Here is a 19,946-nt window from a genome sequence, read left to right on the forward strand (position 1 = left end):
TTATCAGCAAAAATATGCAAGCAGAGGCAGGAGCAAGCAGCAAAAGCGTCTGTACTGTAAGAAGCAGGAAGCAGGAACCTCATTATAGTAATGAAATCTCAGCCAAAGACAGATGACGGTGTCATGCTCCACCTGTTATCGGAAACATTTGGAAGCCTTTTGGAGGAATAGAATAGAGCAGACACAGCGCCTTCCTGTCTCAGCACGTGGACGCTGAGACAAAGACCAGTTGACTGAGCCGGTAGAGGAAGAGTGTTGCAGCTCACTCCCTCTGGTGGCTGATTTGTGATCTTCACCATACAGTGTGCATCCTGTGTCACTCAGCTGACATGACTCCTCTCTTATTCCTTATCACCTCTACATCTTCCTCTTTCTTCTACATGTGCAAACCACTATAATAATCTTTTTTTTTTTCTCCTCTTTCCCCACCACTTGCTCTAACAGGTTGACCCGTCCCCTCCGCGGTGTCCCAGCAGGCAGGCATGGCAGACGGTCAACAGCCAGATGAGCACTGGGCCTCAAACGGCCAGGAGAATGGAGAGAATGGCTACTCTGCCTACAGCTCTGCCTACAGGGAGAATGGATACCACGGTGGAGCAGCTGCACATCCTGGAACAACAGGTAGGATCGCGGACACAGTGTGTTTGTGATTGTGTGTGTGTGTGTGTGTGTGTGTGTGTCAACACGTGCATGCAGCACTGGGTCAATGCCGTTGATTGGACTGCTTACACATACTGCCAGTTGGGTCTTGGTTAATGTGATTGGTTCTGTGAGGCCAGGTAAAGGCAGCCAATCCCCAGAATGAGTACTGAACATGAACAATCTGCTGTAGCATTGCTACTAGGTTGAAGGACATTGCCGTGGTTCTTCAAGACTGTGTAGAGGGCATCTATAAATTTTCTGTAAGTAGACCAGAAAGCTCAGATAATCCTACCGTAGTATGAAATACTCTGAGCTTTGAGTAAAAGTACTAGAATAAGAGGTATCTTGCAATGAAGCTGTTTTATTTTATAGTGGAGCATGAAGATGATTGCCTTTCCGAAACATGCTTTTAAGGATTTCACAAAAACAATACATCATATTAAAACTCTAAAGTATGATAATGTGGTTGGATAAGGGTTTTACATCTAACTAATAAAAGGAAAGCATCATATCCATCAAATAAGAACTTGAAAACACAGGCCGGTGGATGTCAGGTTTTAAGCAAAATGACAATATTATGATGATATGTCTGCAAAATAATCAGCCTAGCTTAAAGGAAAGAGAAAGAGAGAAGGGAAAGATAGAGGAGTAGAGAGGAAAGACGTCAAAGAAGAGAACATTAATAAAAGGGGGAAAATGATGGAAAAGAGGATTAAGCAGCTTATTAGCTGGTACCTTTTTATGTTTAGCTTAAATGTCAGGCACACCTAATCAATGTGCATGTACGCATCTGGATGAACCTCTAACTCTCACTTCCTGATAGTGAATTGAATGTAAATATTAAGTTTGTCAAGGTCTTTTCATGTTTTATGGTTGAATGTCGAACGTTGTAATGGGACTCTGTAAGTGGATTGTCTAAATGCATCCATCTGCACGCTTGACATTGAGTAAAAGGCACACACACACACACAACAAGCACTGTTCCCAATCTCAAAGGGAGACCACCCATAGGAATAAGATCCGAAAAGATACACGTTTTTCATTTCCTACCTCCCATCTATGTCTTGTCTTGCCGGTGTTGTGTGTTGTGTGTCTCCGTCTCTGCCTCTCTTTCTCTCTCTCTCCCCCTTCACAGTGGATGACTCGGCCAATTTGCCTCCCTCCCCTCCCCCCTCTCCGTCCGCTGAGCAGTTCGGGCCCGTGGCACAAGGTATACCCATTCACACGTATAACCACTCAGAATGACAGTGTGAATTGTTGTGAGAGTGGTGACAAAAAGTTTGCTAACAGAAGACACCAAACACAAGTGGCAGCCACTCGCTTGAATAGAAATACTCTTCCTCTTTCTTCTGGTCCCTTTAGTGTTTAATGTCAGTGTTATGCATGTCAGATAATCATTAAATTACATTTAGGGGTCTGCAGCATGTGCCACCATGTCCTGTTCACAATTTGCTTAATTTTTCCAATATTAGTTTTGTTTTCTGACATATACCAGTAAGTTATTGCTCCTGGATAGTCAGGCTAGACAACATCCAACAGCATCCTTTCTCCCTTTATGCTATAGCACCTACATAACCTGCCACTGGAGCCCTTGATTTTCCTAGTCTGCTTTCCCCTCAAAATATCTCCTCTGTTGTTCCTTTGCTCATTGTGTCTATTGATTTTCTCAAGGAGTAAATCACAGATTGGCTTTCAGCTCGTTACTCACAGAGAACAGCACTGCTGTTTTTCTTGTTTGTGAAATGCAATCATCATCAAGTGTAGAATCAAACAATCCCACTGCATGGTTCATGGCCACTTATTCAGATAAATAATACTAAATAATAAACTGAACTTATTCTAAGAGTATTTTGTTTATGTCTTTTTATATCTTTTCTGGATCTAGAAGTCTGAAAGATTGCATCCATGTTAGAGTTTAAAATATATTATTTACAAGTGCAGTCAGATGCTGTAATTAGTATTTCTAAGGCAAAAATGTAGTGATCATAGATAGACTAGAACTTGCATTAATTGCATTCCATGCATCTCCATCAGAGCTGAAAGTAACCCATCTAACCCCAGCTGTGTTGTCCTCCATGTCTCATCTACTGTATGTGTCACCCTTCCATGCTCAAAGAAGATAAAGTAGAGGTTGTCAGTCAACAGCATTATGAGGAGGAGGAAGAGCCCCACAATAACCAGGAAGAAGCAGAGCATGAGCAGCCTGGAGACTTGCTCTTAGAGCAGACAGATTATTTAACAGAGCCCCAGGCTATGGGCTTCCAGAAAGCCCAGACACCTGAGGTCCTCAATGGAGGAAGTCATCAAGGTGAACACAGCCCGTCACAAAAAGGTGTGTGTGTGTTTTTTGTGGGGTTTTGTGTGCGTGCAAGCAGTTTGTGTGAGTGTACTATATGTGTAAGCAACTGTACAGCCTTTCTCTATGAAAGTGTGTTGGAGTGAATATCCATAACCTATTTTGCATGATCCTCCTTGTGTTCTGTTAATGGGTACTAAGACTTCCCACATTTGATTTATAAAATGCGATGCGACTCAGGCTTTGCTGCCAACTTTCCTGCAGCTTTGTTGCTCTTAAATCCTAAAGCTTTTGCTTCACTACCCGAAGTTGCCATGTGCAAAATGATGTGAGCATTTTGATTTTGTGCTTTCCATGCAAAACATGACCATTTGCTTTTCATTGGAGCAACATTAGAACACCTGATCAACCATATTGTAGTTGATCATTTATGCACTTTTGTATTGCCAGCTACATTGCAAATGCAAATACCACTGTCTATACTGTTAAGTGTTGTTGAATTAGTTGTCTGTATATTTTTACGTGGGGTTTGCTCAAATATTGTGTGCAACATAGTGTTTCTGAGTACACCCACCTGTATGGGAGCTTCATGAATCAGTTCTGAATGTATTTTATGTCTGTTGTACATCACTTGCTTTGATTTTCAATGTTGTTCTCATTTCATTCCCATGCGAAGAATAATTCTGTTTTCCTATTGTTACTAAGGACACACATTGGGCATTACAATCCACCCTCACTGGACATGTCTCATCATCAGTACATATACGGTTAATTGAATTGAACATAGCCTTAAAAATATAACTTAAACATTTATATTCAAGCAATATAAAGATTCATTCACATCCCCCCGATATTCCAGTAATTGCAGTACAAACTGCAACGACACCATTTATAGTTATTGACATCGAATAAAATCTTTCTTTATCATCAGGTTAACCATTTTTTGTCAATCCTTGTGTATTGCAATAGGAATTCAACATATTAGTGTACATTTGATCATTGTCATTTTACCTATCATGCAACTCATTCCTTCATTCCAGTTATGCACGCTATCTTACTGTAGGTGCTGTGACCCCCTCTGTGCTGTTTTGGCCTGCTGCAAAATACACTATGCTGTGTGTTTTACTTGATGGAGAGCTACCGTATCTGTGTGCCGAAGGCCTCAGCTTGATTGTATTGGCTAGCTTTTGTTGATGCTTCAAGCAAAGCTTTTAGCTTATATGACCTGGCAACAAGTTGTACAGTATTCTTGAAACTCACAGCCCAGCCAGATGAATGTATCAGTCAGGCATCTTGTGAACCTTCTATGAAAGAAGATGAACCTCAAGTGGCATCGCTGCATGAGAAGCAGTCGGCAGTTGAAAGAGCAACACCTGAAAGGGCAGAAGTTGTTTCGATTGAACTTCCCATTCCCTCTATGAAAGAGAAAGAGCCCACAGATACCTCCTCAGTTGAGCAGGGTAACCAAGAAACAAAGGATTTAGTAGAAGAGGTTGCTGAGAGTCACCTGCTTGTAGAGTCCAAAAACAAAGAAGCAAAACAACCTCTGACCAAGGAGTCAAATCTTAAGGAGGAAGACAAAGAGGGAGTTATCTTACCAAGCAAATCAGAAGCCCCTATGAATGAAAATCCTGGGATGGCTGATGGGAAAAATGAGGAGTGCCTAGATAGTGGCAGTGACATTACGTTGCATAAGACGCCAGTGACTGACATTCTAAAAGGGGACCAAAGGCAAGAAACAGTCAAGTCAAGTCCGGAACCTGGCAATGGGTCGAAAGCAACATTAGATATTTCTGTTGGACACGAGTCCGGAGCAAAAACCTACTTTGAGACATCCTCAAAAAGCCAGGAACAGGAGTCATCACAAACCCAGAGCTATTACGAACTCAGCACAGCAGCAGAGAAAAAGTTAAGCGAGGAAACTAAAAGCATTGTGCAGAAGCTCGAGGAACAACAGGAAAAGAAAGCCAGAACTTCATCGGGTAAGATGTCACTAGAACAAAGAAGCCTCTCCCTGAACATTACTGTTGAGTCTTCGGCAGGACAGACAGTCAAAGGAGAGAAGTCAAGGACTTTGTGTCCAATCAGTGGAAGCTTTGATGAATCTGAAGTTTACCCTTCAACGCCATTTGGGCAGAGCCAACACCAGATTCTTCCGGCTGTCTCCATTACCCCAACTACCACTGAATCACCTGAAGATACACCCACCAAGGCAGACACGCCTTTGCCTTCTGATAAGCACAAATGTTTTGAACATTCAGGAAGCCTCTCTGAAATGTTGGACCTGGCTGGAGACCTGCCTCGGCCATCATTAGAGAGAAGGGATCTTGACCACATGAGGCGAAAGTCTGTGCCCGCCAATGTATCAGCTCTGGCGGGGAGCTCGTTGGCCAAGCTTGCCTTGGGAGATCAAACCTCAAGAGTGGTGGAGGGAGAAATTCAGTTAGAGGAAGTGGGCTACTGTGTCTTCCATGAGTACTTAGGTCCCATGCCTTCTCCTGCTGATGTACCAAGTCCTGGGGAATCTCCACACCAGCTTTTCCCCTCAACGGAGAGCGAAGTTGAGGAGGAGCTTGGGGCCACAAAAGCTGAAGCTGTTCAAAAAGGAACTCAACAACAAGATCATAAAGGTATTATCCCTGAGAGTTCTCCAAAAATAGGGTTTGAGAAGAAAGATGCACCAGTAAAGAGTACCCTGATTCTTGAAAGAGCTCCGACAAGTGGGAAACCTGATCGCCTGAGAATCCCAATGACTTCTACAAAAGACAGACTGAATGAGTTTCGTTTGGACAGTGGCCTGCCTGGTGACATAAAGATTCAAGCAATTCCTGAGGTAGAAATTGAAAAAGACCCCTCCAGAGAGGCTTCTCCCAGCCCACAAGACAGTTCCTTTACTTTCACTTCTTTGGAAACTGGAAGCAAGGTTCCCCCAACTCCTACCACCCCCAAGTCCCCATATGAAACTCCCACAGATACCCAAGTTATTGAAGAGAAGGCAGGGAACGATGTCCTCCCGGAGGTCAAAGCAGAGAACCATCCAGAGTCTGAGAGAATTGATAATGGACGGACAGAGTTAGACAAAGAAATAGTTAAATCTGAGCAGACGGAAGTAGAAGAAAGAAGAGAGGAACCAGAAATGACAAACACAAACATACCAGCATCATCTCAGTCTTCAGAAAACAGCACAGAAAAAGGTGACAAGAATGTTGAAAGTGAGAGTGGGACACCTACAAGATTAGAAAGAATAGAAAAGCAAGAGACCCCAAAAGTTGTTCAGGATTTAAGCACTGGAATACCCTTAGATGAGAAAGATGCAGAAATCCAGTTACAGGATGTAACTCTGGATAAGTTTGCACCACATATGCCACAAATATCCTCCCCTGTCATCATTATACCTCAAGCACAAGTAGAGGAAGAAGCAGATGAAGAAGATGATATTGAGATTGCTGAAGAACCTCAGGAAGTAATTGAAGAAGCTGAAATCCCTGAGAGTCTAGTTAGGGGGAGGTTGATGGTAGGCGATCAGATGGTAGAAAAACATCCCAAGTCGGGAGCAGAAGAATGTTGTCACAGTGCGCAAAGCAGTGAAAATGGGGAGCATGTGACAGACAGTTTGCACTTGTCTCAATGCTCCAACCATGATCTTCCACAGCAACTGGTTGAAGGTGGCAGAGATGATGGGATAGGTGAGGATAAAGTAGAAGAACATATACAAAGAAATAGGGATGAAGGGACTAAAGACGAGGGTGAGGTGGTAGAGAAAGACCCTGCAGGTGAGGAGCAAGTGGAAGAAGTTTGTTCTGATGAAGTACGTGAAGAGAAACAGAATAAAACGATGGAGGATGAGGGGGAGGAGAGGATGGGTGAACAGGAGGTGGAAGAGACCTCTGATGTACTGCACCAGACCAGTCAGGAAGCTAATGATGAAACCACCATGGACGTCTCTATCCTAGATACAGACAGTGGCTGGATGGACTCACAAGGTACCCAGAGCTTGTACAATTAATCAATTAATCCCTTGTAAAATACATGTTTAAGACACATTAATGTATATTTAAAATGTTTTAATACCAAAAACTAGCTTACACCATGAAGTTTGTTTGATAGTAAATCATTTATACTAAGCTAGCTCCCTGCTTGCGAGGAATGTGGAGAATTAGTTCTCTTTTAATTCCTCTCCACTGCAGATGATGACAAAAGTATCATGACTGAGCAAATTGAAGCTCTTCCTCGGGTCCAGCGTGCTACTAGTACACCTGTGGTGGACAGACCCGCTAAACGGGCCCCTGGCAGAGGAAGGGGCCACCCTGGCGTCACTGAGACTAAAGTGTCCCGAAAAGTACCCAGCCACCATCCACCAAAAGAGGAGATGAAGAAGAAAAAAGGTTCTGGTTCTGTATTCAAATCCAATAGCAATGTCACTTGTGAAACTTGTTAAGTACAGATTTGTCTCTCTGCAGTACATTTAACCGAGGTTTGCATATTGGTATAATCCTCTCTCTCCTCTTTGCTGTAGCTGTGAGGAGGGCTGACCTGAATAAGGTGTCAGCCCTCCAATGTCGTTCTCCATCTCGAAAGAGTGTAGCCAAATCAGCAGCCAGACATCCTAGGCCCGCTCTGCTTCACGGCTCTGCTAGACGCAAGGCCACAGGTGAACACTCTTCACCGGGAATCAGTGCTGTGGATAGAGAGAGTGCAACCAAGTTCTAATGTACACTCTGCAACCTTCCCTGTATTACTTTTTATTCTGGCTTTATATAAACTGAACATATTACTAACAGTCAAACCTGGAACAATTTAGGGATTTTGATGACTTTGCTCTCTCTCTATTGATGGCTCCTTGAGAAATCAAGCAGGTGCAATGTAGCTGGCAAACATACTGTGTTATGGTCTTTGTTTTATTTTGTCTTTTGTCTGTTCAATTTTGTCAAAAATTGAGTATTTACTCCTGCTTGGCCACATTCATTTCTATTTGTTACTAATGCCTCAGGGAATTATTACTGGTATTTAATGAATGATAATAGCAACCCTGTTTCCATTATTTTTCTGATCGTTAATTGCAACTGTAGGCTAAATGTTTACTTGAAATGGCTGCATGTTGAAGGTTGGTCACCTTGTGTGAAAATGTAGAGTGACTCTAAAATGTTTTCATGGGATTCAACGCGTAGTTTTTTTTTTTTTTGCTGATCACTGATTTTCTCCAAATAGTGATTTTGAGGTTTACGCTTGGGTAGTCTATTCGGAGTACATTTATGAGAGTTTATGTGTGTTGTGTGTAAAAACAAATTCGCACTCGCAAGTGTCTCCCTTTTGCTGGTTTACATTTATCACTACAGCAGAACTCTTTCTTTACAGGTATGGAAATCCATCAGCCCCTCAGTGTGGCCCACCAGTCCAGAGAAAGGACCACTGTAAGTATTATCAACTACAACACGTGCACACAATCACATGCACACACACACTCAAAACAGGTGTGAATATCATAAGCTTGGTTTTTTGTTCATTCATTATTAATGGGTAATGGGTAATTACTATATTGTGCTCTTGTTATAAAAGTAGGGGAAGCACCGAGGCTTCCATTCAAATAGGATTAACCCTCTTACACCATGGTCACTTGCCAGATTTTAACAATTTTTTGTTGACCGCCTTGCTCTACATTATCCCTTACTTAGGTACCCTTGGCCTGGGTAAATACTCGATTCTGATTGGCTGCAGGTGTCCATAAAATGGAGTTCCGTTGAAACTGACTGTTAAAAGATCTAAATCAATGAGCTACATTAAAAGAAAACTATAATAGACTGTAGTTATGGTTATTTCTAACACTGTGGGGTGCTTCAGTTTATTCCTCTTAACACAACTGGACGGGGCTAACACACAAGCTGCAAGAAGTAAGTTACTGCGTTCTTCAGATCGCTAGCTAGCTAACGCTAGCTAACTACTTCATGCTGGGGCTGACAGTAACTTTACACATGGCGGATAATTGTTCGTGAAACAAAATTTTAAACTATATTTACTCATTTCAAACTGTAAACAAGGTTATGAACGCTTTCTGGCTCTTAGCTGAGCTAAAGGCTTCTATATGAGCTGAGCCAAAGATCTTCTAATGAGCTGAGCGGGCTTTAAATATTTCGTTGCTAAGACGGGCTAGTCCTATCTAAGGTCCGTCCTATTTAATGGAGCATTGGACAACGTTTGCATTGCATAAGCGCCTTAAGGGATGGGGAGGATTGTTCCAGGTATTAGTCTAACTCAGGCGTAATCAGGAAAAGTAGTTGTTTGGAAAAAAACACTTTAGATTTCAATTGTAAAACGCATTAAAATATAAAACAACGGTTTCAAAAATGTTGTTCAGCAATTGACCATGGTTTAAGTAGCCTAATGGTGTCCATTGTAAGGTAATGTTAGCTAGCTAGCTAGCTAAACCCATTAATTGACACGGCAAGACGTTAACGTTTGACGTGCATCACGTTATTTTTTTCAACACATTCCTCACATGTAATACACAATAATTCCATTTCTTTATTTATTATCTCTCAAATCACACATGTCTTTCAGTACATTGGCTATCACAAAATAACTGCAATGCTTCATGGACCTTGTTGTTTGCATGACGAACTGGAAATGTTTTTCCTTTTTTAAATTCCTGCATGTGTGTCTTTATTATTCCTCTCTTTGTGCACGTTCATTTTGTCTTGCATGCCTGCCTCTGTCCTTGTGCCAGTCCCGACAGAGGACAACTGTGAGTATAGAAATCAAATGAGAGTAGGCAGACAGACTGTCATGTACAAGTTTTACTATTTTACATATATTACTAATAATAATATGCAAGACAGGGGCAAAGTTCATCTTTCACCGTCAACCACTCTTGAAGGAAAACATGTTCCACATCTGTCTAGTAGGCCTAGTCTCATGATTCATGACCTTTGTGTGAACATCTCCATCCATCCAAGGCAAATACTTCTGTACTGTATGCTGTAAGTTTATGGACTTCTCAGTTTGTATTAATATACAACTGAGACCTTAAGTTCAGCTGAGATCTTTGCTAAAAATAGATTTTGTGAAATAACAAAGCCTACAGTTCACTTGCATGTAGTATGTCTCTCCCTTCACCTCCACTTCCTCCCATCTCACTTCTTTATTTCTCCATCTGTTTGTCACCGCTACCACCTTGCTCGCACATCATCCTGCATGCTTTCCGGCCTCTTGTCGGGGCTTCCAGAGCCCAACGCGGGCCGTTCTGTTAAAGATGGCATTTCAGCGCCGGGTGTCCGATCAGCAACCCCCCCGGCCTGGTTCTGCCTGTAGCCTTAAACGGAGCCCATTGGTGCAGGCAGAGCTCATTGAGGCCCGCTGCTCCTCTGCATGTTCCGGCCCATCCCCTCTGCCAAACGAATGGGCAGAGAAGGTAAAATGAAAGTGAAACAGGGATTGACAGGCTGATAGGTAACCAATGTCCATGCACGCTGCATGTGGTTGAGCCCCAGTATTGACTCTTCAGTGTGTGTGTTCATTTAGGAGAGAGCGTACCGCAGCCCAGAGAAGAGGTCGTCCCTGCCCAGGCCGGCCAAATCTCTGACACGCCACATCCCTGCTGCTGAGCAAGAAGACAGCACCCCCTCCAGGCCAACCTGTAAGAATATGCACACAGACGCGCAACACAGAACCTTCCAGCTTGTTTGCCTCCCGAATGAACCAGCAGATTGCTTCTTTAATCTCCTGAATTTATACGCATGACTCCTTAACCCCATCTTTTTAATTACTTTATTAAAATCTAACTCCTACCACCATACACTCCCTTCCCTGCTCTTCTCTTCCCCCCCATTTTCCTTTATCGCCTTGTTTAATCTGCCCCTTTTTCCCCCTTGTCCTTTTGCTTCTCCCCTCTGAAAGCGATCCAGTCCAGGGGGGACAGCAGGTCTGGAAGAGCCCCTGGTATGGCAGGTAGACCACCTAGTAGCTCTTTTATTTATTTTTTTGTGATCCAATTTTTTTTTGTTTAAACAAAGTGCAAAACATTGGTCTGATGACATTATACAGAAAAGTACACTACACATGCACCGAAGAAGGTCCACAGTGCACTTCCTCCGTGGTCCCTCCCTGCGACCACACCAAAACAAGGAGAGGAAATACGGGAAGGAGGGAGACACAACAAAAACACAACAGCAAGAACGATGTCTGCAGCTCACTTACAAGACACACAGAAACAGACAAAAGCACAAACAAACAAGAGCCGTTGTATGTTTGATCAGTGTTGACCGGCATGAGACAAAAGAGACCAAACACACGTACAGATAGAAGCAAGAAGGCTATAGCACCGAGTAGGTCTTGTTAGACCCATCAAAACCTCGTCAACATATGTAATCTGGTCATTTAGTTATTAGTATTTTCAAAGAACTCCAAAATAAGGATTTACATTCTGTATAGAAACGAGCATCATCCATTGACAAAGCCTTCATTAATTTATCTTGTTCACACATTATACTAAAGGGTGTCTGCAGGTTTCAAAAAGTCTTAAAATAGTTAATTATTCAAGTCTCTTTACGTTGCATTCCCCCCTTAATACATAACCGGGTTGCATTACAGAAAACATGCTTGATTTGCTGTATCTAATTTCTGCCCATTTAAAGTTAAAAGAAGATAATCTTCCAGTTAGAAGGAAGGTCAATTTGCAAGCTTGTTCGTTTAGTTTTGTTTGCCAATATTGTCTTAATTTCATTAGAATATTATATACAGTGTGTGTGTGTATATACACTACCGGTCAAAAGTTTGGGGTCACTTAATAATGGGTAATGTAGATATTGCATTACAGATCGGCCCCCCTACTCAGATCAGCTGGTATTCTGTCTATAATGGAGTGGTATGGAAATTTTTAAGTGACCCCAAACTTTGGACCGGTAGTGTATCTACAATATCCATTATCACCAACCATTCATTCAATCATCCAAAGGCACATTATGTTTACTAATCTGATATCATTTTAAAAAACTAACTAGAAAAACACTGCAATTTGCAATTATGTCAGCACATAATGTAATCTGAGAACTGCTGCCCTGGTTAAAAAAACAATGCAACTGATCTCAGCTGGGATTCTGTCTATATAAGTTTGGCTTTGTCAAACCTGCAGTGACCTTATCAGAGCAACAGGTGAGCTCCATAACAACAGGTTGCTACTTGTTCTTATTCAGGATGTTGTTGTCTAATATCCTGTTGGATTTGCACAAGTATCCCAGCAACAAGCCACCAGTGTTGAATGAATTTGGTTGCCTGTGTGTGCTTTCACAACTTCCTCGTCAAACATTCTTGTTTGACCTGGGTTGTGTGTTTTGTGGAAACTGAGCAAATTAAGTTCCAACAGGGCAGTGTTGTTTCCTTATCATGGAGATGAAGGATCACACACTCCAATCCATCTGTTGCTCCAATGTTTTTGTCTCTGTTTTCCCACGTGTGTTTTCATCATGGGGTTTTTATTCCATTTTACATCTCGTTTCCTAATCCAAAGATATCTCTTCTTCTCTCAAGGTACAGAGTCTGCACGTTCCCGATCAGTCCGTAGCGGTGCCTCCACCCCCGGCTCCTGCGCCGTCACACCCGGCACACCCCCTAGCTACGCCTGCCGCACCCCCGGCTCTCGTACCCCCGGCAGCCACACGCCCAAGTCCTTCAGCATCCTCCAGGAGAAGAAGGTGGCGGTCATCCGAACCCCGCCCAAGTCTCCATCCTCAGCCCAACGGCAGCTGAAGGTTCTTAATCAGCCCCTGCCTGACCTGAAGAATGTAAAGTCCAAGATCGGGTCCACCTCCAACCTCAAGCACCAGCCGAAAGGCGGACAGGTAACAGGCCATGTTGAAACATGAAGTATAGTATAGTAGTATTGAATCAAACTCGAGAATTCAAATAGAATGTCAGATTCTCGTGTGAAAACCGCATAGTATCACATGCGATCAAGGTCCAAGTTTATTAAATCTGCACTCTGCAAGATTTTACATAGAATCCATCCACTTTTGTAGCAGGACATCTTTTCAGCACACAGGCATTTCTTTACGCAATCTACAACATAGTATATGAACATCAGGGAGAAAGACATAGATTTACATAGATATGTAATTAACTGACATCATATTTCAGTATTTTTGGGTAAAGAACTCCTTTAAACTTTCAAATGCCACACATTTACCCATCGCTGCCACATGGGGGCAGTAAATGACAAAGTCATATTGTACACCTTTTAATAAAAAAACATACTATGTATACTATTAAAAGACAAATAATTGCATTACATTCAACTTCTAATAGTTTAAGTTTATGCGTAATTTTGAATATACTGTTTCCACCTTGGTTTATTGTAGCTGTTCAACATATATGATATTCGTCCATACAAGATGCAATACAATGTGCTTCTGAAAGATAAAACAATACAGGTAAAAAGACAGATGCAGGAAAAAGGAACATTAAAAGCCAGGGGCGGCTGTGGCTCAGTAGTAGAGCGGTCAGCTGCCACATCAGAAGGTTGGTGGATCGATCCCTGGCCCTGCAGTCCCATGTCGACGTGTCCTAGGGCAAGACACTGAACCCTGAGTGGTTCATTTGAGTGTAAATGTGTGTGTGTGTTTATCTGATGAGCAGGTAGCACCTTGTACCACAGCCTCAGCCACAGTGTATGAATGGTTCCTGTACTATGTATTAGTCGTTGAGACTAGCAAAGCGCTGTTTAAGAACCGGCCTTTTACATTAACTTTGACTTATTACATAGGAACATTTGTAAGAACCCTCTTCTTCTCTGTTTCTCTCTGAGTTGTAGAAATGTTTTAAAAATATCTCTGTTCACATCTTCACTCCCTCTCACTGCCTCCACACCCCTGTCGTCACATCCTCCTCCGTCATCAGCTGTCTCCGGCTTCTTCCCTGACTTTCCCTTTGTCTTCATGCTCTTACCTCTCTCAAATTTCTCCTTATCAAAGATGGACGCAAATCAGCTTCAGTGCTTAGTCCTAAAAGCAGATGTAAAACCGCAGCTATTCCCTTCAGAATATTCCTCCAGTCGCCTCCGAGGTGCAGTCAACCTGCAGAATCATTCGCCCTGGGGATCTGCTGTCATCCTGGCCGCGCAGGAGCTTCCCTCCGGCTCCCAGTATTAATAATTTCAGACGGAACGGAATTACTTATTGAGAAGTTGCATCCCTTTTCCTTTTTATCCTTTTTTCTTTCTGTTCGCATCAGTTGCTTGCTACATCTTAAAAGAAGAGCCCGGTTTCTGATTCACAGGAATTGAAGGGAATGCATGCTGAAAATTGAACTAGAAGTGCAAGGTTCTCCACTGAATAATGTCACCTGGAGATGTTATCATTGACTGCACACAGTCAGGCTCCTCTCATCTTTGTCCGTGGCATGTAACAGATGCGTGGTCAACTAATACACTGCAAATGTGTGATCACATAACCAAGGCAACAGGCAGTCCCGATGTGAATGAGAAATGTGACGTAGAGGAAGACATTTTACAAAAAAGAATATTTCATATGTTAAAATAACACATAATGACATATTTGCCATCATATACTGTCTAAATGTCATTTTATTTTGACATTTAAAGACCTATTATGAAAATAAGACTAGAGCCACAATGCTTTGGGGATAGATTTAAATAATTACATGAAGCTGTTGCATAATGTATAATACAGGGCTGCCAGGAATAATGGGAATGATACATTTAGTATTGAATAATCCATAAAATGCCAGAATAGCCATTTTAGCAAAAATGGTAAAGATCCACAGAGGCTGGGCCAGTGAACTTTTGTATTTTTGTTTAACAAAACAAAAACAAATTGACCATCAAAACACTCGATCGATAAATTGACAGTCGAATATATATTGAAATCTACCTATTATTAGTTTGATAAGATTGCCACAGGGTTTAGTCAAGTTGAGTCAAGTCAACTATATTGTTATGCGGTTTCTTTCCGAGCCACGGCGCAGGTGCGTTGTCATTGGTCGACCTTGCAGATGTCTGAGCTGCAACAGCTCCAGAAGGCAATGTAGGAATTCAAAAAAAAACAACACCCCAAATGGATATAAAGACCAGTGTGTGTCCATATGTGTGTGCATGCGCGCATGTAAGAGGAAGAGCTGTCAAGAGAATCCAGGTCAGGTCAGTGTCGAGCGGAGACAGAGGCGTGCTGTCAGGCCTCTGGTGTGTTTCCCCTAAACCTCGTTCTCCTTTTATCTTCTCACTCTCCCTGTGTTCATGTTTGGCCCTTTGAACAATGGAGTAGGGCTTTTATTTTTTTTATTATTTTTTATTTTACAAAACAACAGAATGATGCACAAGGCATTGCTTGAATTAATCCACAATTGAGCATCAGTTAGGTAATATATAAATATTTTTTTTAATCGTTTGTCCATTTGTTTTTAACTTGTAGGTTTTGGCTTGAAGATATTCATTTCCACCTCTGTTACCGTTTGCATGTTTAATATAGCATCAGTGTAAAAATGAATTCAGCCAGAACGAAGTGGTAAAAGCATGTAAAGACACATGGATCACCCATCCCCCAATAATCTAAATGAGGCACATATAGGCTTTTATTTTTCTTAAATTTGATTTTGTTTTAGGTTCAGATTTTACAGGAGAAGCTGGACTTCAGTCATGTTAAGTCAAAGTGCGGCTCCAAGGATAATCTGAAGCACTCGCCCAAAGGAGGCAATGTATGTACGCCTTTCTCTTTTCTTACTCTTGTTCTCTTTCCTTTCTTTCTCTTTTCAGCTGGGACTGTTGTGGCACACTCTCTCTCTCTCTCTACATTCATGTGTTCATCTGTCTACCCATCTTTAAGGCAAAAATAAAGAGTTCTGCCAAAGTACAATACATCCATGTTACTTGATTTATCGACCAAGAAGTAAAACTCCAAATTTCCAAGTGATATGTGTTTCTTCCTATCATGAAACTCGCTTCAGGCTTCTGAAACAAGTTCAAGACTCAGTGCCCGAGTGCAGCTTCTGCTCTCTGATAAATGCCTTTATCCACCCTGCATACAAACTAAACTCAATCAACAAAAGGCTTCAGATTGTTTTCTGTAGACTGGATTGGCGGAAATTCTAATTCCCCCAAGTGAGTGCTGACAGATTGATAGGTTGTGGATTTAAATTTGGGACACTTACGCAGGATTATTTGGAGCACGAAGGGGACCGGGGACATTTTAAGCCCCCTCCCCCCCTCTCTTCTTTCCTCTCAGTGTTTTCTGTTTGCATAAAAAAGTCGCCCTGTCTTTCCCAGGTCATGATTCCAAGTGTTAAACTGGACTTTAGCCACGTTCAGGCTAAATGTGGCTCCCTGGACAAGATCCAGCATGCAGCAGGCGGGGGAAACGTGAGTGACTCTGCAGAACACATTGAACCCATCCATTTTGGCACGTAAATATTCCTAGTGAACTATAGTTTTCATCTGAATTTAACTGTGTTTTTGTACTCTGCATTTAATATGTTGAATGTTTGCCCTAGGCACACAGCATACCGTCTCTCTGCGTCGTGTATAAGATCTTGATGTAAACACCCCGTCACAGCATGCCGGGCTGTCTCTCTGTCTCCGGAACTGTGTTTACGCTCGCACTAATTCATATCACCCATGGACAATAAAGTTTAATTGAAGCACCTGCTCCCTGTAGCGTCACATACAGCCTGCGTTGGGTTTGTTTAATGTCTGTGCTGTTGCTGCTCCCTTTTCATGTGAACCTATCTCCGGGGAACCCACATCAGCCCCTCTGGATCTAGATTGACTTAATCATACTTTCCTTTTTTCACATATCCTGTCTGTAGCTTCCATCGCTCCAATGTATATTGTTTTAATAGATACTTTTTTTTTGTTTACACTTTTATGCTAACGTGATTTCTGCTGCTGCCCCACAGATCCAAATCCAGACCAAGAAGATCGACTTGAGCCACATCACCGCCAAATGTGGCTCCATGTCCAACATCCGCCACAGACCGGGTACGGCAGTCTTTGTAGTTTTTGTAGGGTTGCATGCACTTCCTCTACATTCTTCTTCTTCACATACAAACCTTTCTACCACCGATGTGTTGCCTTTTTGGTGTATACCCTCCTGTTTCGACCTCTTGTGAGTTTATCCTATTTTCAGCAATTGATGATTTATTTTTACACACATTGACATCTAACATGCATTCCAGGATGCTGGTCTTAAATGAACTTAGATGCTAGGTCTCTAGGAAATGAATGACCCTTGTGTATAACCAACATCAAAAATGCCGTTTTATGAACTAGATTGTCTTTATCATGCCTTGTATTGTGACCAAATAAAAAAAATGGTTATTAAAGTGTTTTTATACATAAATGAAGTTTGATCTCATGTAATGCAGGAAAGTAGAAGGCACCTGGTTGCTTTAGGCATCAGTTGTGATTTGCATATTTTTGCCGTGATGTGTGAAATAGGAAAAGATTCCTGAGGATGATTTTGTCCACATTGCCACACCCTATATGATACTGTGTGTGTCATGACGGTAAATGGATAAAGCCGCTGTGTGTCCTTCCCGTGCGATTCTTTGCCCTGGGTGTCGCTCAGGAGAATCCTGCAGGCGAGTGATGCCCCGTGGGCTTGATCCTTCTCTTCTCCGTCTGTCCTGTTCCCAGGGGGAGGTCATGTGCGCATTGAGAATGTGAAGCTGGACTTTAAAGACAAGGCCCATGCCAAGGTCGGCTCCCTGGGCAACGCCAGCCACACTCCTGGAGGAGGGAATGTTATGGTAAAAGAAAAACAAGAAGCGCACAAATACAGCGTCCTGTCACTGCCAGTTTCTGTAAAGAAGAGAATACGCCCCTGACCTTAACTCGTTGTTTTTTTTTTTTCTTCTTCTTCTTCTTCCTGCACCCACCAGATCGAGAGCCACAAGCTGAGCTTCCGGGAAACAGCCAAAGCTCGGGTGGATCACGGCGCTGAAATCGTCATCACCCACTCCCCTGGGGTCGGGACGGGAGGCACTTCCCCTCACCTGTCCTCCTCCGGCAGCATCAACGTGCTGGAGTCGCCGCAGCTGTCCACGCTGGCCCAGGACGTCACCGCCGCCCTGGCCAAGCAGGGCTTGTGAGCGGGCTGCCACGGATTCACATACCCGGCAAAATCCACACCATTCCTCCCATCAATCTCATAAACGTCCAGTGTTCTCCCAAGGTCCTCCACTGCAACATGACCCCCCCAACACAAACACACAATTGCCCCCACAGGTTCTACAGTTGTAGTTGATTGACTGTCTTCGTCTATCAGCGGCCCTTCAAGCCCTCCGAATGGGATTTAAAAAACTGAAATCTATGATTATCCCTCGTTCCCACCCTTAAAAGAGAGTCACTCTTTATTTGTGTCTCATTCATTTTTCAATCACTCGATATGGACTTGTTTGGTTGTTAGGGTTTGAGTGGATGTGTTTGTCTAAGAAAGCATTTGTACAGTGATTTAAAGCATCACATTCCACTTGTATGGGGATAAATGGTAAGGGGAACTCATGCATAATGTTCAGGATTGATGTGGTTCTGAATGCAAGAAATAGCTACTAGATACTAGACGCTAGTCGTAAAGATCATCGGTGTGAGAGACTTACTTCACAGCAACATGGCTTGTAACTGTATCTGTAAAAGAATGGCTGATAAACATGTCTGCTTACAATGTGACATGACATTCAATTTTGTTTCTTGGTTCCTGATATGTGCTGAATTGTTGGACAAGCTGTTTTCTTGTTAGGTTTTCTTTTTTTATATATATGTCACTGTAGTGAAAGTTGTTCCCGTTTTGTATGTTCCCTGTGGCTGCTCTGGCTTATTAGCACCTAATTGTGGATAACCACTGCAGTTATGTTGAGTTAAGCGCTAAAAAAGGCTGGCTTTCCAATAGGTTTTCCTTCCTTTTCTCCACAAACCAATGGGCTGCTCTTTTTGTTTGGTTTTACCTTAGCTCTGTGGTTTTTTTAGACTACAACTATGCTTTTATGCTGGCATGGCAAATACATGATGAATAAATTAGATCTTTTTGGAGCAATCTTTAAATGTATAAATGGCCAGGATGCATTCTAGTGTCTACACTTCATGGTCAGATCTTCAGATCCCTGAACAGCCTCTCATGCGCCTGTGATCTTTCTCCTTTTGCTGAGACTGGGTTGTACAACGTATTTGAATGGGCAAAGTGTGCTTCAAAAGTAGAAAGTATGAAGCTTTATATGAAAACATTCCATTAAAAGAGCAGCTCCTCTGCTCTTTTGTGCGATTGAAGCTGTAACTTTACAGGAAACGAAAGCCGAAACGAAGAAGAAATGGGAAGACGGGGAGTAACGCCCAACTTACAGATGTTGGGATTCATTTAAAATAAAAGGATTACAGAACATAACTGAGCCCCCCCCCCCCACTTTTCCTCCTTCCCAGATGTCAGTTACCCCCCCAGTGTTTTTCTGTGTTTCCCATGTTCTTGCCTCCCTCCTCCCCACCCCCTCTTTGCCTGTATAGGTGTATTTAAATGACCATGTAGATGTGTGCACACGTTCCGATGTTTGACATGTATGACGACAAATGCTCCTACAGGATGATGACAACAGAAATAAAGAACATAAAAACAGAGTCAATCTAGTTTATTGTGTCAATTCTCCCGAAAAAGTTGTAATTAGTTTATATGAAGCAAGTATAGAGAAGGACACATGTGTTACAGTGCAGGTAGGGGATGTTAAAACTAAAGTATGTGAAAAAAACATGTTTTGATTTCATTTATTTACTCAATGTAATATACATATTTTCTGCATTCACGTAGTGGGGCCTGATGTAATGGTCTGCATACCTGTTGTACTTTATGTATACTGTGTTTATTACCAAGTGTAGTACAACGACTAGTCAATGAAGTAACAGCCAAATACAAAGAACATACTACACGTGCAACAGCATTATTTGTCTCTTATTAGAAAAATAAGAAAAAAACTCAATGGAAATGAAGTCAATGGAGTAATCCCTCTAAGTATATAAGTGCAATTTTTA

General features: G+C 42.2%; 1 protein-coding gene across 12 annotated transcripts in view; it reads left to right on the top strand.

The window, feature by feature from the left end:
• Positions 1 to 19,299, top strand: part of LOC117939225 (microtubule-associated protein 2-like) — a 58,559-nt gene extending 39,260 nt beyond the window's left edge. For 2 of the 12 annotated variants that reach the window (XM_034864335.1, XM_034864334.1), the window contains exons 3-18: positions 445 to 621; positions 1,778 to 1,852; positions 4,201 to 6,921; positions 7,126 to 7,323; positions 7,455 to 7,589; positions 8,294 to 8,349; positions 9,660 to 9,677; positions 10,158 to 10,343; positions 10,454 to 10,568; positions 10,829 to 10,879; positions 12,458 to 12,768; positions 15,542 to 15,634; positions 16,203 to 16,295; positions 16,832 to 16,913; positions 17,571 to 17,683; positions 17,816 to 19,299. In XM_034864335.1, coding sequence (XP_034720226.1) covers positions 483 to 621; positions 1,778 to 1,852; positions 4,201 to 6,921; positions 7,126 to 7,323; positions 7,455 to 7,589; positions 8,294 to 8,349; positions 9,660 to 9,677; positions 10,158 to 10,343; positions 10,454 to 10,568; positions 10,829 to 10,879; positions 12,458 to 12,768; positions 15,542 to 15,634; positions 16,203 to 16,295; positions 16,832 to 16,913; positions 17,571 to 17,683; positions 17,816 to 18,025 — 4,596 coding nt within the window. In that variant the 5' untranslated portion in view covers positions 445 to 482 and the 3' untranslated portion in view covers positions 18,026 to 19,299. Of the gene's footprint in view, positions 1 to 444; positions 622 to 1,777; positions 1,853 to 4,001; positions 6,922 to 7,125; positions 7,324 to 7,454; positions 7,590 to 8,293; positions 8,350 to 9,659; positions 9,678 to 10,157; positions 10,344 to 10,453; positions 10,569 to 10,828; positions 10,880 to 12,457; positions 12,769 to 15,541; positions 15,635 to 16,202; positions 16,296 to 16,831; positions 16,914 to 17,570; positions 17,684 to 17,815 lie in introns of those variants that run through there. The other 10 variants (XM_034864336.1, XM_034864339.1, XM_034864338.1 and 7 more) reach the window with 10 other exon arrangements.
• The last annotated feature ends 647 nt before the right edge of the window (positions 19,300 to 19,946 follow it).

This window comes from Etheostoma cragini, chromosome 24, assembly GCF_013103735.1.
Source record: "Etheostoma cragini isolate CJK2018 chromosome 24, CSU_Ecrag_1.0, whole genome shotgun sequence".
Classification (NCBI taxonomy): Eukaryota; Metazoa; Chordata; class Actinopteri; order Perciformes; family Percidae; genus Etheostoma; species Etheostoma cragini.